The sequence below is a fragment of the Oncorhynchus gorbuscha genome, linkage group LG24 (assembly GCF_021184085.1).
Source record: "Oncorhynchus gorbuscha isolate QuinsamMale2020 ecotype Even-year linkage group LG24, OgorEven_v1.0, whole genome shotgun sequence".
Taxonomy (NCBI): Eukaryota; Metazoa; Chordata; class Actinopteri; order Salmoniformes; family Salmonidae; genus Oncorhynchus; species Oncorhynchus gorbuscha.
This window is the reverse complement of record NC_060196.1, coordinates 54248503-54275826: the sequence shown is the minus strand read 5'-3', so window position 1 is coordinate 54275826 and position 27324 is coordinate 54248503. Positions and strand designations below refer to the sequence as shown.

At 44.6% G+C, this 27324-nt stretch overlaps 1 protein-coding gene across 3 annotated transcripts in view; it reads right to left on the bottom strand.

The window, feature by feature from the left end:
• LOC124012987 (DENN domain-containing protein 3-like) overlaps positions 1–27324 on the bottom strand; it is a 36121-nt gene that overhangs the window by 8135 nt on the left and 662 nt on the right. The window contains exons 2-18 of one of the 3 annotated variants that reach the window (XM_046327089.1): positions 24958–25590; positions 24119–24416; positions 23545–23660; positions 23077–23207; positions 22737–22848; positions 22456–22575; positions 21668–21886; positions 19991–20106; positions 19411–19566; positions 18636–18801; positions 18391–18494; positions 17769–17953; positions 15936–16463; positions 14241–14500; positions 13468–13638; positions 3380–3509; positions 3078–3185 (exon numbers count right to left, since the gene is read on the bottom strand). In XM_046327089.1, coding sequence (XP_046183045.1) covers positions 3078–3185; positions 3380–3509; positions 13468–13638; positions 14241–14500; positions 15936–16463; positions 17769–17953; positions 18391–18494; positions 18636–18801; positions 19411–19566; positions 19991–20106; positions 21668–21886; positions 22456–22575; positions 22737–22848; positions 23077–23207; positions 23545–23660; positions 24119–24416; positions 24958–25038 — 3001 coding nt within the window. In that variant the 5' untranslated portion in view covers positions 25039–25590. Of the gene's footprint in view, positions 1–3077; positions 3186–3379; positions 3510–13467; positions 13639–14240; positions 14501–15935; positions 16464–17768; positions 17954–18390; positions 18495–18635; positions 18802–19410; positions 19567–19990; positions 20107–21667; positions 21887–22455; positions 22576–22736; positions 22849–23076; positions 23208–23544; positions 23661–24118; positions 24417–24957; positions 25591–27324 lie in introns of those variants that run through there. The other 2 variants (XM_046327090.1, XM_046327091.1) reach the window with 2 other exon arrangements.

Sequence of the window (27324 nt, the reverse complement as noted above, 5' to 3'; positions counted from 1 at the left end):
AAGGACCACTGTCTGTGAGAGGACCAGGGGAAGGACCACTGTCTGTGAGAGGACCAGGGGAAGGACCACTGTCTGTGAGAGGACCAGGGGAAGGACCACTGTCTGTGAGAGGACCAGGGGAAGGACCACTGTCTGTGAGAGGACCAGGGGAAGGACCACTGTCTGTGAGAGGACCAGGGGAAGGACCACCGTCTGTGAGAGGACCAGGGGAAGGACCACTGTCTGTGAGAGGACCAGGGGAAGGACCACTGTCTGTGAGAGGACCAGGGGAAGGAGGAGGACCACTGTCTGTGAGAGGACCAGGGGAAGGACCACTGTCTGTGAGAGGACCAGGGGAAGGAGGAGGGATATTGTGTTGGTTCCCTGATGTCACTTGGTTGAGGCTCCTTTTAGTTTAGGTGTTGGGAGGATCCTTGCAGAACAGGGTCTGTTTCTTATCTGCCCTGGTCAAAACAACACGTTGTGAGACGTACTATTGAGCCTGAGAAAAAAAAAGAATGCTGATTCAAAATGATTGATGTTTGAAACTTAAGTTTCAGATGTCAAATTGATACAGAAGTCAGACTAAAACACATCTCATTGTGTAATACAAGTCTGTGTAATATAATATAAATGTTTGTGGTTTGAGTAGGAAGAACAATTTCAGTGATTCTATTGTGCCTACTGTATGACCCTACAACCAGTAATCAGCGCATGAAACTAAGGATGAAACTGAGGAACACAACAGGAAGTGGTTGGTGGTGATACGTTGGGAAAATCGGTGCCTCATTACTTGTTTAAGAGGCAGTAAAAAATTATCTGGAACCAAAAGCGCCTCTGGCCAAGTCTCCTCCTGTAACACCACACTGACACCAAGGAGGCTGACGCCACACTGACACCAAGGAGGCTGACACCAAGGAGGCTGACACCAAGGAGGCTGACACTACACTGAAACCAAGGAGGCTGACGCCACACTGACACCAAGGAGGCTGACGCCACACTGACACCAAGGAGGCTGACGCCACACTGACACCAAGGAGGCTGATGCCACACTGACACCAAGGAGGCTGATGCCACACTGACACCACACTGACACCAAGGAGGCTGACGCCACACTGACAACAAGGAGGCTGACACCAAGGAGGCTGACACCACACTGACACCAAGGAGGCTGACACCACACTGACACCAAGGAGGCTGACGCCACACTGACACTACACTAACACCAAGGAGGCTGACGCCACACTGACACCAAGGAGGCTGACGCCACACTGACACCAAGGAGGCTGACGCCACACTGACGCCAAGGAGACTGACGCCACACTGACACCAATGAGGCTGACGCCACACTGACACTACACTGACACCATGGAGGCTGACGCCACACTGACACTACACTGACACCAAGGAGGCTGACGCCACACTGACACCAAGGAGGCTGACACCAAGGAGGCTGACACCAAGGAGGCTGACACCAAGGAGGCTGACACCAAGGAGGCTGACACTACACTGACACCAAGGAGGCTGACACTACACTGACACCAAGGAGGCTGACGCCACACTGACACCAAGGAGGCTGACGCCACACTGACACTACACTGACACCAAGGAGGCTGACGCCACACTGACACCAAGGAGGCTGACGCCACACTGACACCACACTGACACCAAGGAGGCTGACGCCATACTGACACCACACTGACACCAAGGAGGCTGACGCCAAACTGACACCACACTGACACCAAGGAGGCTGACACCAAGGAGGCTGACGCCACACCGACACCAAGGAGGCTGACGCCACACCGACACCAAGGAGGCTGAAGCCACACCGACACCAAGGAGGCTGACGCCACACCGACACCAAGGAGGCTGACGCCACACCGACACCAAGGAGGCTGACGCCACACCGACACCAAGGAAGCTGACGCCACACCGACACCAAGGAGGCTGACGCCATACCGACACCAAGGAGGCTGACACCAAGGAGGCTGACACCAAGGAGGCTGACACCAAGGAGGCTGACACCACACTGACACCAAGGAGGCTGATGCCACACACACGCCACACTGACACCACACTGACACCAAGGAGGCTGACGCCACACTGACACCAAGGAGGCTGACGCCACACTGACACCAAGGAGGCTGACGCCAAACTGACACCAAGGAGGCTGACACCAATGAGGCTGACACCAAGGAGGCTGACACCAAGGAGGCTGACACCACACTGACACCAAGGAGGCTGAAGCCACACTGACACCAAGGAGGCTGACGCCACACTGACACCAAGGAGGCTGACGCCACACTGACACCAAGGAGGCTGACCCCACACTGACACCAAGGAGGCTGACGCCACACTGACACCAAGGAGGCTGACACCAAGGAGGCTGACGCCACACTGACACCACACTGACACCAAGGAGGCTGACGCCACACTGACACCAAGGAGGCTGACGCCACACTGACACCAAGGAGGCTGACGCCACACTGACACCAAGGAGGCTGACGCCACACTGACACCACACTGTCCTAGCAGCAGCGGAATGCAGCACTGTGACAGACCTGGGTTCAAATACTACTTGAAATCATTTAAAATGCTTTAGCTGTGCTTGATTGAGCTTGCCTGTTCCAATGGAAGAAAAGTAGAAAAGTCCCAAAAGTTCAAACCCCGCTCACCTGACACTTCAGGCAGATGAAAGCAAACGCACAAAGTATTTGAAAGATTTCAAATAGTATTTGAACCCAGGTCTGGAATGTAACGTATGTTACAAGGACACGGGCAACATGAGTCTTGTGTTGTTGTTGTCACGCAATGCCTCGACTACAGGACACATATTTGAGGTTTACTACCATGACAGTCATGATCTGAGTGTCTGAAGGTACGTGGGATGTCCTAGACTGGGGAGAGTGAACATTTTAGTGGGGTTGAATAGGAAATACCGGCAGCACCTACTTGATCTACCGAGAATACTGCAGGGTGTTTATAGTACTGGGAAATCATACTACAGATATATGTAGTGCTACCAGTTTGTTGTACAGGAACTGAATGGTGTCTGATGTCAGCTCTACTTTGAAACTCAGTGAACCTTAAAGCTTTACCTGGGGTGTAGAGCAGAACATCTACCGCCTGGGGGCTGGTCCGGTCCAGAGACGGATTGATCTTGTGTTTCAGGGTCTCTGACGTGGTTTTGGGAACCATCATTGGCACTGCTCAGGATGGACAGACAAGTCAGAGGTCAAACGTTGAATTGAACATCTCCTGAGAAGCAAAGATGTTATGAACATGCACTTTCTGCTAATCATTTCAATAACCTTCTGCATAGATTTTGGTATATTTAAAAACATGTATTTTTTTTTACCAAGTTTCTTTTAGTCATGCTAAAAGATGAACTTTAGCATACCTTCCAGTTTCATTCTGTCAAAGTGTGCTAACTTGGTTGCTGCAAAAATGGCCTTTTGTGACTGCAGACAGCCAACCACTGCATCCATCAACAGGGCATTGGTCAGAGCCTGCTGCATATACTGGGGGTCCTGAGAGAGACAAAGAAACAGAGACAAAGATTTTTTTTTTTACATTTCACCTTTATTTAACCAGGTAGGCCAGTTGAGAACACCTTTATTTAACCAGGTAGGCCAGTTGAGAACACCTTTATTTAAACAGGTAGGCCAGTTGAGAACACCTTTATTTAACCAGGTAGGCCAGTTGAGAACACCTTTATTTAAACAGGTAGGCCAGTTGAGAACACCTTTATTTAACCAGGTAGGCCAGTTGAGAACACCTTTATTTAAACAGGTAGGCCAGTTGAGAACACCTTTATTTAAACAGGTAGGCCAGTTGAGAACACCTTTATTTAAACAGGTAGGCCAGTTGAGAACACCTTTATTTAAACAGGTAGGCCAGTTGAGAACAAGTTCTCATTTACAACTGCAACCTGGCCAAGATAAAGCAAAGCAGTGCGACACAAACAACAGAGTTACACCTGGAATAAACAAACGTACAGTCAAGAATAATAGAAACACATATATAAAGTGTGTGCAAATGGAGTAAAGAGGTAAGGAAATAAATAGGCCAATAGTAGCGAAGTACATACAATTTAGAAAATTAACACTGGAGTGATAGATGTGCAGATGAGGATGTGCAAGTAGAAATACTGGTGTGCAAAAGAGCAAAAAAATGTAAATAAAACAATATGGTGATGAGGTAGGTAGTTGGGATGTTTACAGATGGGCTGTGAACAGCTGCAGCGATCGGTGAGCTGCTCTGACTGCCGATGCTTAAAGTTAGTGAGGGAGAAATTAGGCTCCAACTTCAGCGATTTTTGAAATTCATTCCAGTCATTGGCAGCAGAGAACTGGAAGGAAAGGCGGCCAAAGGTGTTGGCTTTTGGGGATGATCAGTGAGATATACCTGCTGGAGCGGGTGCTACAGGTGGGTGTTGTTATGGTGACCAGTGACGCGAGATAAGGCAGAGCTTTACCAAGCAAAGACTTATAGATGATCTGGAGCCAGTGGGTCTGGCGACAAATATGTAGCGAGGGCCAGCCAATGAGAGCATACAGGTCGCAGTGGTGGGTAGTTTATGGGGCTTTGGAGAAAAAATGGATGGCACTGTAATAGACTGCATCCAGTTTGCTGAGTAGAGTGTTGGGAGGCTATTTTATAAATGACATCGCCGAAGTCAAGAATCGGTAGGATAGTCAGTTTAACGAGGGTATGTTTGGCAACGTGAGTGGAGGCTTTGTTGCAAAATAGGAAGCTGATTCTAGATTTAATTTTGGACTGGAGATGCTTAATAAGAGTCTGGAAAGAGAGTTTACAGTCTAGCCAAACACCTAGGTATTTGTAGTTGTCCACATATTGTTGTAGTTGTCCACATAAGTCAGAACCGTCCAGAGTAGTGATGGTAGCCGAGCGGGCGGATGCAGGCAGCACCCTGTTGAAGAGCATGCATTTAGTTTTACTAGCATTTAAGAGCAGTTGGAGGTCACAGAAGGAGTGTTGCATGGCATTGAAGCTCATTTGGAGGTTTGTTAACACAGTGTCCAAAGAAGGGCCAGATGTATACAGAATGGTGTTGTCTACATATAGGTGGATCAAGGAATCACCCGCAGCAAGAGCAACATTGATATATACAGAGAAAAGAGTCGGCCCGAGAATTGAACCCTGTGGTACCCCCAATAGAGACGTCCAGAGGTCTGGACAACAGGCCCTCCGATTTGACACACTGAACTCTGAGAAGTAGTTGGTGATCCAGGAAAGGCAGTCATTTGAGACACCAAGGCTGTTAACCTGTTACTCCTACCCCCTACTTTTTCAAATATTCTGTTAAAAATCGCGCAACATTTCAGCGCCCTGCTGCTCATGCCAGGAATATAGTATATGCATATGATTAGTATGTGTGGATAGAAAACACTCAGACATTTATAAAACTGATTAAATCACTGCTGTGACTATAACAGAACGTGCGTTTCATCGAAAAGTGCAGGAAAATCTGATCACTGAAAATGGAAATAAATATCCATGCGCCACGTCCAGGAATTGTTAAAGATGAACCGAATTAAATGAGGCCGAGGTTGCAGTACCTACAGCTTCCACACGATGTCTAGAGTCTTGTCATTTGCTTCGGCTTTGATTCTTGGTCAAACCGAATCAAGGGAACCGATTCCCTCCGGTCTCCGACCGGATGTGTTGGTTGTGATTTCTCCTGACATTTTTTCCAGACGGACATCGCCTGCTGATGAATTTTATCGCTTATTAACGTGTACTAATACCTAAAGTTGCATTACAAAAGTATTTCGAAGTGTTTTGTGAAAGTTTATCGTCAACTTTTTTAATTAAAAAAAAATGACGTTACGTTATGATAGATCGATATCTAGGCTATATATGGGCCGATTTAATCGGAAAAAAGACCCAATAGTGATTATGGGACATCTAGGAGTGCCAACAAAGAAGATGGTCAAAGGTAATGAATGTTTTATATTTTATTGTGCGGTTTGTGTAGCGCCGACTATGCTAATTATTTTGTTTACGTCCCCTGCGGGTCTTTTGGGGTGTTACATGCTATCAGATAATAGCTTCTCATGCTTTCACCGAAAATCATTTTAAAAATCTGACTCGTTGCCTGGATTCACAACGAGTGTAGCTTTAATTCAATACCCTGCATGTGTATTTTAATGAACGTTTTAACTAATACTATTAGCATTTAGCGTAGCTCATTTGCATTTCCAGATCTCTAGATGGGACGCATGCGTGCCAGGTAGGAGCAAGAGGTTAAGTCTGCCGATAAGAATACGGTGATTGACAGAGTCGAAAGCCTTGGCTAGGTCGATGAAGACGGCTGCACAGTATGGTCTTTTATCGATGGCGGTTATGAACTATTAGACTCAAACTATCCACATCCGCTTGATTTTTCACCAAAATAACTACATCATCAGCATATGCTGAGACGAATAGGAGGAATATCCTCTGAAAGGTACACCCCTTCAATGTGACTTCTATTTAGTTGTGGTTCTATAGCAATGACATACAACATTCCAGACAATGCACACCCCTGTCTAGTTCCTCTACACACCTTAAAAGGAGCACTCAAACCACCGTTAACTTTCAATACACTTTCAATGTCACTATATATCACCCTAATAATGGCAATAAAAGCAGAGCGGAAACCAAATGCCTCAAAAGTGCGCCATAGGTATTGATGTTCAACTCTATCAAATGCCTTTTCCTGATCAATTGAAATTAGACCAGCATCCAACCCAAAAGCCCTAGAGACACCCAAAAAGTCCCGAATCAGGGAAATGTTATCCCCTATCTGCCTGTCGGGAACACAGAAGGACTGGTCCATGTGCATGATTTACCCTATCACCTCCCTCAGCCTGTTGGACAAACCCTTGGACAGGATCTTATAATCAGTGCACATTAAGGCCACCGGCCTCCAGTTTTTTGGCAGTAGGGTGAGGACAGCCCTTCTGCAGCTTATCAGTAGTAACCCTCCGGTCAAACTATCGTTAACTGCTAGCCAATCCCAACATAGCCCAAACATACTTTAAAAAGTCAACAGGAAGCCCATCAATGCCAGTGCCCTTCCTCTTTCCATGCAGTGTATAGCTCCTGCAAAGACAATGGTTTCTCTAGTTCAACCTGAGCTCCTGCAAAGACAATGATTGCTCTAGTTCAACATGAGCTCCTGCAAAGACAATGGTTTCTCTAGTTCAACCTGAGCTCCTGCAAAGACAATGGTTTCTCTAGTTCAACCTGAGCTCCTGCAAAGACAATGATTGCTCTAGTTCAACCTGAGCTCCTGCAAAGACAATGATTGCTCTAGTTCAACCTGAGCTCCTGCAAAGACAATGATTGCTCTAGTTCAACATGAGCTCCTGCAAAGACAATGGTTTCTCTAGTTCAACATGAGCTCCTGCAAAGACAATGATTGCTCTAGTTCAACCCGAGCTCCTGCAAAGACAATGATTGCTCTAGTTCAACCTTAGCTCCTGCAAAGACAATGATTGCTCTAGTTCAACTTGAGCTTCTGCAGCCACCTATGGGAGCCCATCAAGTAACTGCTGTGTCACCTCTTTATACTCTTTCTAATTTCACTTGGGATAGTGAGCTCCTGTCCAACAGCTGATTTAAGGCAATGAGTAATTCCTCTTTGTCCATTATTTTTCTCTAAACCAAAGAAGAATTTGGATGATGTATCAATTTCAGAGATTCCCTGGAACTTACTTCTCACCAGTGCCCCCTGTGCTCTGATATCCAGCAGGTCTGCCAACGCGGCTTTTTTCAGTGCCCGAATATGGCCTCGATCTCCTGTGGTCTCAATAAACGTCAGGAGTTCCACTATTTCAGACTCTGGGGCGTTCATTGATCTGGTGATTTCTCTGCTGACATTCATTGTGTATTGATTACAGAATTGCTGAATCTGGATTTGCCCTACATCCCACCGCTGTTGAAGAGATACAACACTGTCCTTTTCAGACCGCCACCTCTCCCAGAAAAAACTAAAACATCTCCTAAAGTGAGCATCACTCAATAAAGTTATATTAAAATGCCAGTGTGTACTTGTGGGTTTTACAGAGTTAATGTACACCACCTCTGTTATTAAACAATGATCAGAACACTGGGGTTTTACAGAGTTAATGTACACCACCTCTGTTATTAAACAATGATCAGAACACTGGGGTTTTACAGAGTTAATGTTCACCACCTCTGTTATTAAACAATGATCAGAACACTGGGGTTTCACAGCGTTAATGTTCACCACCTCTGTTATTAAACAATGATCAGAACACTGGGGTTTTACAGCGTTAATGTTCACCACCTCTGTTATTAAACAATGATCAGAACACTGGGGTTTTACAGCGTTAATGTTCACCACCTCTGTTATTAAACAATGATCAGAACACTGGGGTTTCACAGCGTTAATGTTCACCACCTCTGTTATTAAACAATGATCAGAACACTGGGGTTTTACAGTGTTAATGTTCACCACCTCTGTTATTAAACAATGATCAGAACACTGGGGTTTTACAGAGTTAATGTTCACCACCTCTGTTATTAAACAATGATCAGAACACTGGGGTTTCACAGTGTTAATGTACACCACCTCTGTTATTAAACAATGATCAGAACACTGGGGTTTCACAGTGTTAATGTTCACCACCTCTGTTATTAAACAATGATCAGAACACTGGGGTTTCACAGTGTTAATGTACACCACCTCTGTTATTAAACAATGATCAGAACACTGGGGTTTCACAGTGTTAATGTTCACCACCTCTGTTATTAAACAATGATCAGAACACTGGGGTTTTACAGTGTTAATGTTCACCACCTCTGTTATTAAACAATGATCAGAACACTGGGGTTTCACAGTGTTAATGTACACCACCTCTGTTATTAAACAATGATCAGAACACTGGGGTTTTACAGAGTTAATGTTCACCACCTCTGTTATTAAACAATGATCAGAACACTGGGGTTTCACAGTGTTAATGTTCACCACCTCTGTTATTAAACAATGATCAGAACACTGGGGTTTCACAGTGTTAATGTTCACCACCTCTGTTATTAAACAATGATCAGAACACTGGGGTTTCACAGTGTTAATGTTCACCACCTCTGTTATTAAACAATGATCAGAACACTGGGGTTTCACAGTGTTAATGTTCACCACCTCTGTTATTAAACAATGATCAGAACACTGGGGTTTCACAGTGTTAATGTTCACCACCTCTGTTACTAAACAATGATCAGAACACTGGGGTTTCACAGTGTTAATGTTCACCACCTCTGTTACTAAACAATGATCAGAACACTGGGGTTTCACAGTGTTAAATGTTCTAAACAATGATCAGAACACTCTGTTCTGTTTAAACAATGATCAGAACACTGGGGTTTCACAGTGTTAATGTTCACCACCTCTGTTATTAAACAATGATCAGAACACTGGGGTTTCACAGTGTTAATGTTCACCACCTCTGTTATTAAACAATGATCAGAACACTGGGGTTTCACAGTGTTAATGTTCACCACCTCTGTTATTAAACAATGATCAGAACACTGGGGTTTTACAGTGTTAATGTTCACCACCTCTGTTATTAAACAATGATCAGAACACTGGGGTTTTACAGTGTTAATGTTTCTGTTATTAAACAATGATCAGAACACTGGGGTTTCACAGTGTTAATGTTACCTCTGTTATTAAACAATGATCAGAACACTGGGGTTTCACAGTGTTAATGTTCACCACCTCTGTTACTAAACAATGATCAGAACACTGGGGTTTCACAGTGTTAATGTTCACCACCTCTGTTATTAAACAATGATCAGAACACTGGGGTTTCACAGTGTTAATGTTCACCACCTCTGTTATTAAACAATGATCAGAACACTGGGGTTTCACAGTGTTAATGTTCACCACCTCTGTTACTAAACAATGATCAGAAAATCTCACTGGGGTTATCACACTTGATTTACAGACCTGAGATCGATGCTCAAAACAATGCAACTTAACCAACCTGGCCAGAGAGATGGTGTTCCCTCTCACATTAGCCCATATATACGGTCTCGTGCCTCCATTTTGACTCTGCCAAATATCACATAGTTAATGTGTTACAATAAAGTGTTTTTAAAAAGTCCTTGAGGCTATGAGGTGCTTTGTGATTTCTATCTAAAATCACTGACTGTACAGTTAAAATGCCCAGCAAGAAATAAATAATCCTCCGTGTTACATTTCTCAATGTTATTTGATAATGTCTCTAAAAAACATACCCTCTCAACTGCCACTACTAGGGCTAGGGCATATAGATTTATTAAACACATAATTAACTTTTCATATCGCTGTAACTTTTAATAACCTCCCCTCAACTACCTCTTCAACCTCATATGACAAAGGCAAAAAACCTTTTGGAACAGGATGGCCATAACCCCACTTTTTTAGTTTTTATGACTACACACCACTGCCCCCCCCCCCCTGCCTCACTCCTGTTGCCACATAACTTAATTTTCCATACTACGGTGCGTTTCTTGTAGAAAACGTGTCACTTCCCTTTCTCTTTATTAACTCATACACTACGGCTCCCCCCTCTCTTTATTAACTCATACACTACGGCTCTCCCCCCACTCTCTTTATTAACTCATACACTACGGCTCTCCCCCACTCTCTTTATTAACTCATACACTACGGCTCACCCCCCTCTTTATTAACTCATACACTACGGCTCACCCCCCTCTCTTTATTAACTCATACACTACGGCTCACCCCCCTCTCTTTATTAACTCATACACTACGGCTCACCCCCTCTCTTTATTAACTCATACACTACGGCTCTCCCCCACTCTCTTTATTAACTCATACACTACGGCTCACCCCCCTCTTTATTAACTCATACACTACGGCTCACCCCCTCTCTCTTTATTAACTCATACACTACGGCTCACCCCCTCTCTCTTTATTAACTCATACACTACGGCTCACCCCCCTCTCTTTATTAACTCATACACTACGGCTCACCCCCCTCTCTTTATTAACTCATACACTACGGCTCTCCCCCCACTCTCTTTATTAACTCATACACTACGGCTCACCCCCCTCTTTATTAACTCATACACTACGGCTCTCCCCCACTCTCTTTATTAACTCATACACTACGGCTCACCCCCCCCCCCTTTATTAACTCATACACTACGGCTCTCCCCCCACTCTCTTTATTAACTCATACACTACGGCTCACCCCCCTCTTTATTAACTCATACACTACGGCTCACCCCCTCTCTTTATTAACTCACACACTACGGCTCACCCCCCTCTATTAACTCACACACTACGGCTCACCCCCTCTCTTTATTAACTCATACACTACGGCTCACCCCCCTCTCTTTATTAACTCACACACTACGGCTCACCCCCTCTCTTTATTAACTCATACACTACGGCTCACCCCCTCTCTTTATTAACTCATACACTACGGCTCTCCCCCCTCTTTATTAACTCATACACTACGGCTCTCCCCCTCCCCCATCTCTCGCCCCATTTATGAATAAAGAAGAAATCTTCAAACTGCTCATGGCTGGAAAAAAAGTAGAGTAAGAAACAGAAAACACATCTCTTTACAGAGTTGAGACTGAACTCTTCCATTTTCACTCTCGTAACCACTTTCTTCAGTCTAGCGATTTCTGGGCTTGTCAAACCTCCACCCGTTATTTTTGACATCAGAAACTTTGATTCAATAAACAATTCACTTCCACTTAAAAAATCTGTTACATTATAATCCTGTATACATTTCTTCTCTTTTGTCAAATTCAGAAATTGATGTACCCTTCCAATCCCATACCTCCTCAATTCTCTCGCTTTTTTGTTGTGACACATCAGAGGCCTCACTCTCACTATCATCCTCACAAGAAAACTCCATCTCTACAACCAGACCTGGGCCCTGGCAGTAAACCTCAAAAAGATGAAAATAATGATTTTCCAGAGAAGATCCAGATCTCAGAGAATTAGACCAAAGTTCTCAATTGGTATAAAACATATAGAGTACTGCACACACTACAATTACTTAGGTTTTAAAATAAGCTCAACTGGACACCTTAATGAGGCAGTGAATAAACAGAGAGAAAGCACGCAGGGCATTCTACGCCATAAAAAATAAAAAAATCAAATTCCTATTCATATTTGGCAAAAACTAATTGAATGTGTCATTGAACCAATTGCACTTTATGGCAGTAAGGTGTGGGGTCCAGTTGCAAAACAAGATTTCATCAAATAGGACAAACACCCCATTGAAACCCTGCATGCAGAGTTCTGTAAGATTCTCCTACATGTCCAGAGGAAAACTACAAACAATACATGCAGGGCAGAATTAGGCCAATATCCACTAATAATAAAAACTCAAAAAAGAGCAATTAGTTTTGGAAACATCTAAAATACAGTGACACCCTCTCATATTATTACCAAGCCCTGCAATACCAAGAGCTGAGCAAAGAAAAGAGTCCCCTCATCTAGCTGGTCCTGGGGCTGAGTTCACAAACCTGTTCTACTAACACACTGAAGCCTCAGGACCAGAACATTCAATCAAATCAGGATAAACCTAATTACAACACAAAACAAAACTACATTGCTTATTGGGGGAAACAAGCACAAACACAAAGCAAAATGCAGTGCTATCTGGCCCTACACCGTGGCTAAATATTTGACCATGGTTACTGATCAAAACCTTAGAATAACCTTGACAAAGCACAGGCTCAGTGAGCACAGCCTTGCCATTGAGAAGGGTAGACACAGGAAAACCTGGCTCCCTGTAGAGGAAAGGCTGTGCAACCACTGCAGAACCTGAGACGGAGCTGCATTTCCTGACAAAATGTCAAAAATACAAAAAGAGTGTCATTTCCCCAAATTTGAAACCCTTATTTAAAGTTTCAAAGACCTCTCTGATGAGAGTAGGCTACCCGTCCTGTTGGGGGAGGACGCAGAGAGCTGTGGGTTGGCAGCGCACTACATTGCTGCCTGCCATAACATGAGGGACAGTGTCTGACAGACCAACCAATCTGCACATGTCCTCTACTGTATAATTATTGTTATTGTTGAATGTATGGTTATTTTGACACTTGGTTATTGTTGTTACTGTTGTCCCGTTGACAATTTTGATTCTTATTATTTTCAGATTGTAAATCTCCAAAGTAAGCTTTGGCAATATGTACATTGTTACGTCATGCCAATAAAGCAAATTGAATTGAGAGAGAGGCTGTGTCCCAATTAATTATGTCCCAATTATCTCTCCTTCCTCCCAAAGTGTTCATTTGTTCACTCATTTGAAAGGAAATTACTGGTAGAATAAAAATTGTAGAAACTCCCACTAGCCCATGTCTCCACCAATCCAATGCTTAGATTTGTGGGAAAATGTGATATTATTGGGACACACCCAGAGATTAACAGAAGAGATTAACAGAAGAGATTAACAGAATGTTTAACGTCACATTTTGACATCCTACCTTGTGGTCGTCCGCCATCTTCCGTCCGGCCCACATCTCCTTAACCATGATGTGCCAGAGGTCAACCTCCGACTTCAGGTTGACCTCAAACGTCTCTTTCCTCAGGGTGGTCTTGATCTTCAGAGAGGGGATCCTCAGCAGCAGGAAGGGAGCCGAGGAGATCTTCACCTCCTGAGGTACAACAGCCAACTGGTTATTCACAATTCACTACCTGTTATTTTAGCAGGGAGTCCCATTGAGACCAAGGCCTCCTTTTCAAGGGAGCCCTGCATCTCAACAACTTAACCAACCACTAGGCAGGTCCCGGGTCAGTTTGAGCTGTATAGCCAACTGCTACGGTTGTAAAGACCACTGATCTGGGACCAGGCTTATTTTGTTCACCTAACACCACCTTTGATCCGGGACCCATATTTCTAATAGAATACTTGGTAACACTTTGTATAACAGCACATAAAGCCGTGTGAGTGTATCTATAGTGTCTCATGATGCGCCCACAGTGCATTGTAACACTAGCTATAAGCAAGCATAGCATTAATAGTTATGATAACGGTACATGACATACACTGTGTTAGGGACTAGATCCCATCATTTACATTAGCTGTATAATAAAGCATAGATTACCCATCTATAAGCACATCAAACATGACTGTCTATTTTATAGCTTAATGTATTCACATTGTAATCTCTATCAAAAAAAGTTGAGTATCATGAATGATATATGGTATAGCACAGAAAGTGTAGTAGGAACGTAGATGCAGAAGGTCGTAACTCACCTCAATGTCTCTGAACTTGGTGATCTCCACGTACCCGGGTCGTCCTACTGTCAGCAGGAACAGCCGTCTCTGGGTCATGGCGATCTTGCCCACGCCGTGGCTGGTCTTGACCGAAGAGGACAGCTTGAAGACACACTCGTTAGCCTCCAGGTGCTCCAGGACTGAGGCCGGCAGGGCCACTTCCTGAGCCTCGGCCTCAGTCTCCTTCCAGAAGGTGTAGAACACTCGGAAGAGTTCTGGATCCACCTGTTTTTGCTGGCCTGCAGGGGGCAGTCTGGAGTTAGGCTTCAACAATTCCTTGAAACTGCCATTTATTTATTTCAGCAATTTTGCAACCAATAGAGGGGCAGTTTAAATTTACTGTACTTCACAATGATTTCATAAAGTTGCCTCTGGTGGGATTCTAGGTGTTCCATTCAAAACAAAAGGCAATAGGTGCGCTAGCATGGAACAGAGAAGCTAGCAGGGCTGGGGGAGGAGTCACAGGAACAATAATACACAGCCTTGTTTTGGTTGGCTGGTGAAGCAAGTCCATGGTGCGTGGGTTCACAGGGGCAAGAGACTAAACACACAGTGTGACTCCTACTAAACACACACTCCACGTGCACAGTACGACTCCTACCAAACACACACAGTACGACTCCTACCAAACACACACAGTACGACTCCTACCAAACACACACAGTACGACTCCTACCAAACACACACAGTACGACTCCTACCAAACACACACAGTACGACTCCTACCAAACACACACAGTACGGCTCCTACTAAACACACACAGTACGGCTCCTACTAAACACACACAGTACGGCTCCTACTAAACACAACTACTAATTCTGATAGGGTGGGGGGGGGGGGGGGTATTCAGTGGTGGAAAAAGTACCCAACTGTCATGCTTGAGTAAAAGTAAAGAAACCTTAATAGACAACGACTTAAGTAAAAATGAAAGACCCCCAGTAAAATACTACTGGAGTAAAAGTCTAAAGGTATTTGGTTTTAAATATACTTATGTATCAAAAGTAAAAGTACAAATAATTGCAAATTCCTTATATTATGCAAATCAGACGGCACCATTATTTCTTGTTTTTTTAACTGACGGATAGCCAGGGGCACGTCCAACACTCCAACACTCCAACACCATTTGCAAAATAAGCATGTGTTTAGTGAGTCTGTCAGATCAGAAGCAGTAGGGATGACCAGGGATGTTCTCAGTTTAGTGAGTCTGTCAGATCAGAGGCAGTAGGGATGACCAGGGATGTTCTCAGTTTAGTGAGTCTGTCAGATCAGAGGCAGTAGTGATGACCAGGGATGTTCTCCGTTTAGTGAGTCTGTCAGATCAGAGGCAGTAGGGATGACCAGGGATGTTCTCTTGATAAGTGTGTGAATTGGATATTTTTCCTGTCCTGCTAAGCATTCAAAATGTAATGAGTACTTTTGGGATTAGCGTGGCCATTCACTACAGGTATTAAGGTATTAACACATTAATCACAGGGACCAGGGTGATTACGGAGTAGAGGCTAAGAATGATCAACTGGAGTAGGTTCGTGATGAGTCCCACACAACAAGGGGTTACCGTAAAAATCAAGACAGACATTAAAACACATACCTTGGTGAAGACACCCTGCACCAAGAAAGAGACAACCCTCTCTCCTTTATCATTTCTCATCTTTAAGTCTGTGTGACTTCCTTACCCACAGTGAGAGCCTCAAACAGCCGGTGAATGGTCCCCTGGTCCTTGACAATCCCAGACTCCTGCACGTGCCTCACAAAGTCCTCCAACTGCATGTGCTTTTTCGGCAGCTGGAACCGCTTGACAGCTTCGTCGTCATGGCACGTCCGCTCCCTCTCGTGGTCCTTCTTCACCCGACTAATCAGGCGTTTGATCTCGGTTCGGCGGTTCGCTTGTGCCCGTTCCCCATCCTGTAGAGAGTCCACCAGCGCGTTGACCAGCTCGCCAGGGAAGATGTCCGTGTCCGTCTTGTAAAGGTTCTGAAAGTCTTCCAGTGCGTCCAGACGTTTACCGGCCACTGTGTTGACAAAGCCCCGGAGGTAGTGATAGCAGGCCAGGAGAGAAGAGTCCTCGAAGGCGACCCCGCTGATGGCCTTGTCCAGGAGGGTGATCATCTCCTGGTAGTAATTCTGGACGTAGTGGTAGGCCAGCGGTGGAGGGAACTCAGGAAGCTTGAAGCATCTCACTGGCTTCTGGGGAGACTTCAGACCTATTAGGGTTCGATCACAAAAGTTTCAAGAACTGTGAACAGCATTTTGTTTAGAGGAAACCTTAAAGCAGTTGGCCAATCGTCCTTGGTTGGTTCTTATAAGGTGGCAAACTCAATAGTAGTGGTCAACTACAACAGGGTTTCTCAACTTAGGTTCTGGGGAATACCCCATGTGTGCAGGTCTTCACCGCAACCACTAAACACTCATCCTAAAACCACTCAATGTTCAGAAATCACAAAAGTTGACTATTAGCGTCGACAAGTACCGCACACCTGAACCTACAAACTACCGCTGTCCACCCGAACCTACCGCTGTCCACCCGAACCTACCGCTGTCCACCCGAACCTACCGCTGTCCACCCGAACCTACAACCTACAACCTACCGCTGTCCACCTGAACCTACAACCTACCGCTGTCCACCTGAACCTACAACCTACCGCTGTCCACCCGAACCTACAAACTACCGCTGTCCACCTGAACCTACAAACTACCGCTGTCCACCTGAACCTACAAACTACCGCTGTCCACCTACCACTGTCCACCTGAACCTACAAACTACCGCTGTCCACCTACCACTGTCCACCTGAACCTACAAACTACCGCTGTCCACCTACCACTGTCCACCTGAACCTACAAACTACCGCTGTCCACCTGAACCTACAAACTACCACTGTCCACCTGAACCTACAAACTACCACTGTCCACCTGAACCTACAAACTACCGCTGTCCACCTGAACCTACAACCTACCGCTGTCCACCTGAACCTACAACCTACCGCTGTCCACCTGAACCTACAACCTACCGCTGTCCACCTGAACCTACAAACTACCGCTGTCCACCTGAACCTACAAACTACCGCTGTCCACCTGAACCTACAAACTACCGCTGTCCACCTGAACCTACAAACTACCGCTGTCCACCTGAACCTACAACCTACCGCTGTCCACCTGAACCTACAAACTACCGCTGTCCACCTGAACCTACAAACTACCGCTGTCCACCTACCACTGTCCACCTGAACCTACAAACTACCGCTGTCCACCTACCACTGTCCACCTGAACCTACAAACTACCACTGTCCACCTGAACCTACAAACTACCACTGTCCACCTGAACCTACAAACTACCGCTGTCCACCTACCACTGTCCACCTGAACCTACAAACTACCACTGTCCACCTGAACCTACAAACTACCACTGTCCACCTGAACCTACAAACTACCACTGTCCACCTGAACCTACAAACTACCACTGTCCACCTGAACCTACAAACTACCACTGTCCACCTGAACCTACAAACTACCTCTGTCCACCTGTATCTTCTTGAGGGAGTTCTGCATGAGGGGTCCCACCAGGGCACCCACACCATCCCCCAGGTTGGGCAGGCTGGCCCCCAGCCTCTTGCTGAGCCGGCTCTCTGGGCTGGTGTATTTACGGGCCATCTCCTGCATGGTGGGCCGCCGCGGAGACTCTGTCATGGACTTCAGCCTGGGGAAGAGGACAGAGGTGTAGGGAGAAGTTTCCCCTAGTTGCTGATCTTTGGTCAGTTTAACATTTCCCCCACTAATGGTTATGGTTAGGATTGGGGGATGGGAAGCCAATCCTAGATCTGTACCAAGGGGAAAGTTCACCTTGGATTTAGGATAGACATCAGGGGAAAGGCTGTGCTTAAACCAGGAAGGGACCAACATGGGATATGTGTATGAAGATACAGCAGTGTTTCCATTCCTGGTCCTCAGTACCCAGACGGGTGACCTTTTCCTTTTTGCCTGCAGCACTTAACACCCCTGATTCTAGTTAAAGGATTGCTGATTTAACCAAATTAAAACCCTACTGAAACCCATTGCATTTGCAATAAAGGTCAAAATAAGCTTTACTAGTTTAAAGGTAAATATTTATGTTAAACTCTTATCTTTCTTTCTCACCTGTACGTTTCTGTCCGAGTGCTCAGCTCCATGCGTGTAAACGCGTCCATCTTCCTGTTCAGACGATCCCGTAGGAACGAGTGGAAGATCTGTGTGTCCAACACCTGCAAAGAAGACAAAATACACTACGTTCACAATTGGATCACATGGTGGACAGGAAAAAAAAGGCGTGAAAAAATTAAATATGTCCGAAATATTGTAGGTTGAAAGAGATGTACGTGTTACTGAACAGGCTCTAGTTGTACCTTCTTGAAAAATGGCTGGTCTGCTGGTTCTCTAGACCTGAAGAACTCTTCACTGTTGAAGACTCTGTGCTCATAGTTGAGGTGATGGTGGACTTCTCTGTGGGGGTGCAGTGGTGGTGGGGGGGTGAGGTTGAGAGTAATAGTCATTGGATTAAGCGTGCCTGTCCTGATATTGAACAGGAAATTGAAGTTGTATTGGTTGTCATAAAGCAGGATTTTGATTCACGCTTCAATGTTTATTCACCGTGGGCTCAGGATACAACCGGTGTAAATCAGTACAGTTACATTCTTACCTTGAGACCTCTTTCCCAACAGTACAGTGATAATCATGTAGACAATAATAGAAAACTTTTATTTTTATTTTTTAACAATTTAATAGGATAATTAACAGTGTTGATCACATTTCTAAATAAATCAATATCCATTTGATAAATCACCAAGCTTTGCTTATATGAGAAATAGGCATCTTTGGTCCAACCCAATACGTGTTAACTAGATACTGTATGCTCAGTTTGAGTCTCAACTATCATAGTAACATAAATAAATATAAATTAGATTATAATATTATAACAACTATGTGATATTATAATACTCATGTACATGTTTTGTCATAGTGAACGACAGTAAACTAAAACACAGTATAGCTAGCTGTCATATGATTTGATGTTAATTTCGGTTAGCCCAGAACGCAAAATGCAGCATAATTTGGTCAGATGCTCAGTAACCATTTATGTTTACGTAGAGTCTGTCCACAAGAGATTGGTTTCATGCTGACCTGAAGATGTTGACGATGAGTTCCAGAGTGATGTTCTGGATGTGTGTGTTAAGTTTCCTCTGCCACTGCCTCCTCTGGGCCCTCTGGTCGTTGACGTCTGTACTGGACCCCCGGTGACACACGTCCAGGTCATAGTGCATCTGGAGACCCTCCGCCCTGCACACACGTAAAAATTATTCAGAAAACATGTGGAACTCATATTTGCATAAAACCCCCTTCCCCTATTTAAATCAATACATGTTGTTTGCAGAGCAGGTGGACAGTAGCAATATGATCACATAGGACAGCAAACTAACTGGCTGCGTTTACACTGGCAGCCCAATTCGGATCTTTAACCCAATTATTGAAAAATCACTTGATCGGATTGGTCAAAAGACCAGTGTGTGTGTGTAAACGTAGCAATCGAGTGTCTTGTCGTCTAGGTCATATTCATTAGGCACCAAACGTAAGAAAATAGAATGAAACAGGGAGGGACAGTCTGAACTTGTCCAATAAGAAATGTTAATTTCCATTTTTCATTGAAGAACATTTTGCTACGTCGTGCCCTAATGAACATGTCCCAGATCCTTTCCTGTCCTACCGTGTTAGAAAACACTCTCTGGCCGCCAGCGGGACGTCCGGCAGGTCAACCCCGTCGGACGAGGAAGACGACACGATGCCATCATCAATGTTAACCAGAATCAGATCATCTGTTTCCTGTGAGGACAGGGGAAAGTAAAACAACACACTGTCTCTCTTCGAGAACACGCTGTAATGGAGGAGAACAGACTAGGGTCAACTCAGCTCTGTCTCTCTTAGAGAACACGCTGTAATGGAGGAGAACAACAGACTAGGGTCAAGTCAGCTCTGTCTCTCTTAGAGAACACTGTAATGGAGGAGAACAACAGACTAGGGTCAAGTCAGCTCTGTCTCTCTTAGAGAACACTGTAATGGAGGAGAACAACAGACTAGGGTCAACTCAGCTCTGTCTCTCTTAGAGAACACTGTAATGGAGGAGAACAACAGACTAGGGTCAACTCAGCTCTGTCTCTCTTAGAGAACACGCTGTAATGGAGGAGAACAACAGACTAGGGTCAAGTCAGCTCTGTCTCTCTTAGAGAACACTGTAATGGAGGAGAACAACAGACTAGGGTCAACTCAGCTCTGTCTCTCTTAGAGAACACTGTAATGGAGGAGAACAACAGACTAGGGTCAAGTCAGCTCTGTCTCTCTTAGAGAACACGCTGTAATGGAGGAGAACAACAGACTAGGGTCAAGTCAGCTCTGTCTCTCTTAGAGAACACGCTGTAATGGAGTATAACAACAGACTAGGGTCAAGTCAGCTCTGTCTCTCTTAGAGAACACGCTGTAATGGAGGAGAACAACAGACTAGGGTCAAGTCAGCTCTGTCTCTCTTAGAGAACACGCTGTAATGGAGGAGAACAACAGACTAGGGTCAAGTCAGCTCTGTCTCTCTTAGAGAACACGCTGTAATGGAGGAGAATAACAGCCTAGGGTCAAGTCAGCTCTGTCTCTCTTAGAGAACACGCTGTAATGGAGGAGAACAACAGACTAGGGTCAAGTTAGCTCTGTCTCTCTTAGAGAACACGCTGTAATGGAGGAGAACAAAAGACTAGGGTCAAGTCAGCTCTGTCTCTCTTAAGAGAACACGCTGTAATGGAGGAGAACAACAGACTAGGGTTAAGTCAGGAAGGTCAGCTCAAATGAACTGGACATTCTGTTAACTTCTGTCCTGTATGTCAGTTAGGACATTGAACCACATGATCATTTATACTATGTAAAAGTAAGTAGAACATGCTGATAAATGATAAAGCCTGATAAATCAGTTTATTAAATTATAAATAAATCAGTGATGCGAGGAACATTGTCAGACAGTGCTGGTGCTATTCTTATCGTGGATACCTCCTGTAGGGGTTCAGGTAACAGCCAATGAGAAGAGAAGTTCATTGTCCATTAAAACAGAAATGTGTCTTTATGCACAATCCAACCCCCCCAAAAAACACACACAAACTCAGCAATGCAGCACTCCTGGAGCAATTACAGATGGCTCATTCGCAGGCGAATGTACCCAGGATGATCACAGCAACCCTACGGTTGCCCGGCTAACTCTGGGATTCAAACCAGCAACCGCTACTCTAACAACTAGGCTATCTTCCGCCCCAGGAAGGGGTCACTATCATTATAACGGTCACTACCTGATCATGCTACAGTATTCTATTCTAGCATGGCCATGTACGCTAGTGATATCCATCCTTACCGCGGCCACCTCTTCATAATGGTGCAGATGACAGCCCATGAGGTAGGCGGTGGGCGCCATGAGGAAGTCCAGCATCTGGCTTGAGAGGACGGGGACGAAGGGGTGCTGCCACACCAGGGGGTGGATGAAGAGCATCAGGCTCTCTGCCAGCAGGGTGAGCCGGGCCCAGTCACAGGAAAACAGTACTACCCTCTGCTCTGTCAGCAGGCTGGTAATGATCTGATGAGATTCAGACAGACAGACGGTAACGTTGATGTCAGTCCTGGCTTCAAATACATGTGTATTTTATTATTTGTTATTTAAATACTTATTTTTCGGTGTATTTAAGTATTTTCTAATAATGTGGCCCGAATCAACTATTGAAAGGATTTTCTAATTATTTCCTTATTTATAGGCCTACTATTCGAAAGTTTTTTCGAAATACATTATTTCAAATGCCAAACAAACCTGGTTCAAATTCCTGGGATTATTTAAGCATTTGTATTAATACTGTGTATTTAATTATTTCCAAATATATTCCAATATTCAACTATGTGTTTTTTTTAAATAAAAATCTAAATAATTACTTCCAAATGACTTTGAAAGTACTTGAAATATCCTACATCGTATTTGAACCCAGGTCTGATCGATATAGACATGTCTTTTACCATTCCAAACAGATGAACAGAAACATACTGTACATTTACACATTCCCACAGTCTTAAAGTCTCTTTAATTGCATTGAAAGAAAATATAATGTAGTGGGTTAGGCAGTTTTGTGGCAGTATAATCCGGCTGTCTGTCCTCACTTGGAGGAGCTGTCGGGGTCTAAAGCACAGGAAAGGCAGATGGAGGTCGAGGTCAACAGCTGGCCGGTCCTTATCCTCCCGGGAGGGAAGCCCAATCTGGAGAGGCCTCAGACTAAACACCTGGGACAGAACAGGTAGAGGAACACAGAGTCACTTAACAATACAACACATAAACATACAATAGACTGGGTGGAGCAGAGATTGGCTTTACAGTTCATCCTTAACATGATCTCTACTGTTAAATAATGCCAGTAAATCATAGAGAGGGACAAATGGCTCACCACATGCAGTTGCCCAGGTGGAGGTATGGGCACCAGCGCCAGCTTGGCTGAAAACTCCTTCACCCTCTCCTCAAAGTCCCCCATCCAGCTGGGCTTGAGCTGGGACAAGAGACTGAGCACACACCCGTTAGATGGACACCATGCAGTCAAAACACAACATACAGGTCAATAGGTGTCTAAGATGAGCTGAACTGATCCCTTTATAACAACGGCCCACATCTGGCCGTATTTACTGTGATAACCTGTAGTCTACTGTTTTGTATTCTCGTTCGGTATTTACTTAAAACACGAAAACCTAGAGGAATGAGAGGATGGTAAGTGGATGGTGAATTGTTCTCACCATGACAGGCAGTCCCTGAGAGCGTTGTAGTAAGGGTATTTAGAGATGACACAGATGCCGTACGCCGTGTAGAGACGAGACGACTTGGAGGACAACCGGTAGCCATTTTGGTGCCCACCATCCTGAGAGAACTGGGACCCAAGCAGACAACCAATCAGAGAGCAATGTTTTACATAGTGACCAATGACCTGATGTGGACAGTAATTGAAATGACAGTTCATGTGGCTGTAGACTGTATTTATATTCCATGTGTCCTTCTACTTTCCCATTGCAGCAAATGTAAAAGCCTACAAATGTATTTAAAAAGAACATGGACCTAAAAGGGCCAATGTTCCCAATAAATCTTTGTTTTGCTGATGAACATGCTTATGTCCATCCATCTGTCTTCAAATGATAAACCACTCTTTATTGAAGAAGGTAAATCATTCCAGTGGGCATGGATAAAGCTCAGCCGGTAAGCCATCCCACCTGTATAGGTCTGTAGTACTGCACCACTACAGCATGTGTCCTGTTCCCGAAGACATCAGTAAACACCAGGTAATGGTACGAGTCTTCTCTCTGCTCACTGGCTATCTGAAGACCCCCTGGCCAATGGAAGAAAGCAGACACAAGACCTCATATAAGAGGAATTATAAACTGGGTGGTTCAAGCCCTGAATGCTGATTGGCCGAGTGCCGTGGTATATCAGACCGTATACCACGGGTATAACAAAACATTTGTTTTTACTGCTCTAATTACATTGGTAACCAGTTTATAAAATCAATAAGGCACCTCTGGGGTTTGTGGTATATGGCCAATATACCACAGCTAAGGGCTGTGTCCAGGCACTCCGCGTTGCGTCGTGCTTAAGAACAACCCCTAGCCGTGGTATATTGGCCATATACCACACCCCCTCGTGCCTTATTGCTTAATCGCACGACACATCCACCTTTGGTGATGAAGATGACAAATCTGGAGTTATGAACATACTTCTTTGAGCATTAATATGTAGTGCTATGGTGTAGTGTGCGTGTGGCTAGTCGAAATCACCACGCTGTGTCACCTGGGAAGCAGAGCTGAGGCAGGGCGATGAGGTCCAGGTCCTTGGGGACACTGATGTCCTCTGTGGTGCCACCCCATCCATCGCTACCCTTGGCTACCTCTCCATTAGCCGTACCAGGCCTCCCCCTCTTCTTCTTGATGAAGGAGCGCCTCCTCTGGATCCTGGTGAAGGCCGGGGCATGACCCTGACCCTTGGTCTCGCTACTCACACTCTCTTTGGTCACAAAGGGTGGGGCGTGCACCTGCAGTACCTCCGTCTCCAACAGGGGGAGCTCTTTGATTTTACCCTGCTGGTGTGACTGGTAGGAAGGGGAAACATTACATGATATCATGTACAGGCCCACATGTGATGCGTATGACTATGTGCCATATGATTGATACGATGTGGTGGAAGCCTAAGCCAACGAAAATCACTGTGTAGCAAAACCATACAGTGTAGTGAATCTGCACATTTCTGACATGATTTACTAAAGCTGGAAAGAGAGCAGACAATGGGTTATTTTTATTTTTCCTTTATTTAACCAGGCAAGTCAGTTAAGAACAAATTCTTATTTTCAATGACGGAACAGTGGGTTAACTGCCTGTTCAGGGGCAGAACGACAGATTTGTACCTTGTCAGCTCGGGGGGTTTGAACTTGCAACCTTCCCGGTTACTAGTCCAACGCTCTAACCATTAGGCTACCCTGCACGATTTGGAAACCGATCGCAGATTTGACAAGCAGAGAAGTAGGGGAAGATTTCATACCATAGAAACATTTTCTCTAACCTGTTGCGTTAGTGGTCAAAAGGGCAGTTGTTTGGGAGAAGTTGGAAGAACACGATTGAGTCAGCAGTACCTACCTGATAGAGTTCCCTGAGTGTACTGCTGCCAGCTCCAACCACCACACAAGCCTCCAGTAGTCCAGAGGGAACATCTGACATCAGAGCCTAGACGACAGCAGAGCCTAGACGACAGCAGAGCCTAGACGACAGCAGAGCCTAGACGACAGCAGAGCCTAGACGACAGCAGAGCCTAGACGACAGCAGAGCCTAGACGACAGCAGAGCCTAGACGACAGCAGAGCCTAGACGACAGCAGAGCCTAGACGACAGCAGAGCCTAGACGACAGCAGAGCCTAGACGACAGCAGAGCCTAGACGACAGCAGAGCCTAGACGACAGCAGAGCCAGCCGGACACCACTGACACACACACACGGCCATTGCCTTCTTTTCTGAGTCCAACAGGTGCCGTCACTCCTACGCAAAACTCCTCCTGTACGACGTTAGTTCAAACAAATGTGGAATGAGTCGCACTGTCTGACGTAAGACAGATGGTGTTTGTCTACAGTCCATAGATCCAGAACAGAGTCAGAATGATAGGTCTCCTGCTTCTCCTCCTCTACCACTTTCTTCACTTCCACAGGACCCGTGTAGATCAGAATCACCTAGAGGAAAGGCCCATCTCAGTAGAATCATCTGAAACATGGCCTCAGGTCTAGGGAACGACAGATATAGACAGTGAGTTAGGTTAGTCATTCTATAAGTCACTAAGGCCTGATAGAAGTCAGCATATAGACCCTATAAACTAAGATCCTGCATACCGGCCTGGTAATCATGAAAAACCCATCGTCATCCCATCAGATGTTGGGGCCTGATCACTCAGGCAGCTAACCAGAAACCGATCATTAACATGTTTAACATGAATCCCAAGCCCAGGGGTGGAAATCAAGTATCCAAAGTTACCGTAATTTATCTAAGTGAATCGTCAGGTTGACTTAGTTTTATTTTTTTTGTCAACTGTAAAGCAGAAAGGTACGATTTGAACCTCATATAAACCACGTACAACATGTTTTCTCCATAACGTATTACTTTGCCTGCATACTTTCCTGTTGTTGGCGATGGTAAAACTACAACAACTAATGAAGCAGAGATAGGGCTTTACTGATGTAGGTTCCAGAAAGGAGCTGGTCTGGGAGTGAAGATTTCTACAGCGATAAGAGCTTTCTCTGAGTCTATTCACAGTCTATTCTCAGAACAAGAATAGACTGATGAGTTTCAGAAGAAAGCTCTTTGTTTCTAGCCATTTTGAGCCTGTAAACCAACCCAGAAAGGCTGATGCTCCAGATACTCAACTAGTCTAAAGGAGGCCAGTTTTATTGCTTCTTTAAAATCAGGACAACAGTTTTCAGCTGTACTAAAATCATTGCAAAAGGGTTTTCTAATGATCAATTAACCTTTTAAAATTATAAACTTGGATTAGCTAACACAGGAGTGATGATTGCTGATAATGGGCCTCTGTACGCCTATGTAGATATTCAGTAAATATTGCACAAATGTGTGTGTGCAAAGCCCTTATAGACTCCCCAAGAAGACTCACAGCTGTAATCGATGACAAAGGTGTTTCCAGCATGTATTATTCAGGGAGCTGAATACTTACGCAACGATTATATTTCAGCATATTTAATTTGTATTAATCTTTAAAATATGTTAGAATATTTCTTCCACTTTGACAGAGTATTCGGTGTAGATTGTTGACAGAAAAATGACAATTAAATACATTTTAATCTCACTTTGTAACACAATCAAATATAAAGAAATCCAAACATACTTCCGGAAGTTACCATGAATTACTTAGTGAGATTTATTTGCTTTGTTGACACAGTTTAGATATCATCCTGTCATAACTACCATTTTGTCTGCATGCAGTGCTCATAGTCTTTATTTAACATGTAAATCATTAGATTCCTAATACTACATATGACCTATTTGGTCAAAAAGTTTAACTCAAAAGATAAAAACACAAGACACAACAAAGTCGCCTAGAGTAAGTAGGATTGTGTGATTTATAAAGGCCAAGCAGTTTGCTTTTCTCCCCAAAAGGCACATCTGTTTCTTATCATCAGTGCAGCTGCAGTGGTGCTGACAGCAGGTCTATGAAATCCCTGCCCAACATTTTGGGCCAGTGAGTAGCCCAACCTTGTGTAATGGAAAACACTAGGAGTAATGTTATTCTCTCTCAAAATCCACAGGGAGGGGGGCTTTAACAGTTCTGCCTGTACACAACTATTCAAGGTGCAGTTCTGAATAGCAATCCATCCAAATGTTACAGTAACTCCACAATAATGGCAGAGTGAACAGAATACAAATATAGAACTATTCCAAAACATGCATCTTGAATACATAGAGAGGATGTTGTAAAGACACGTGCACTGTTACTACACTACATGAC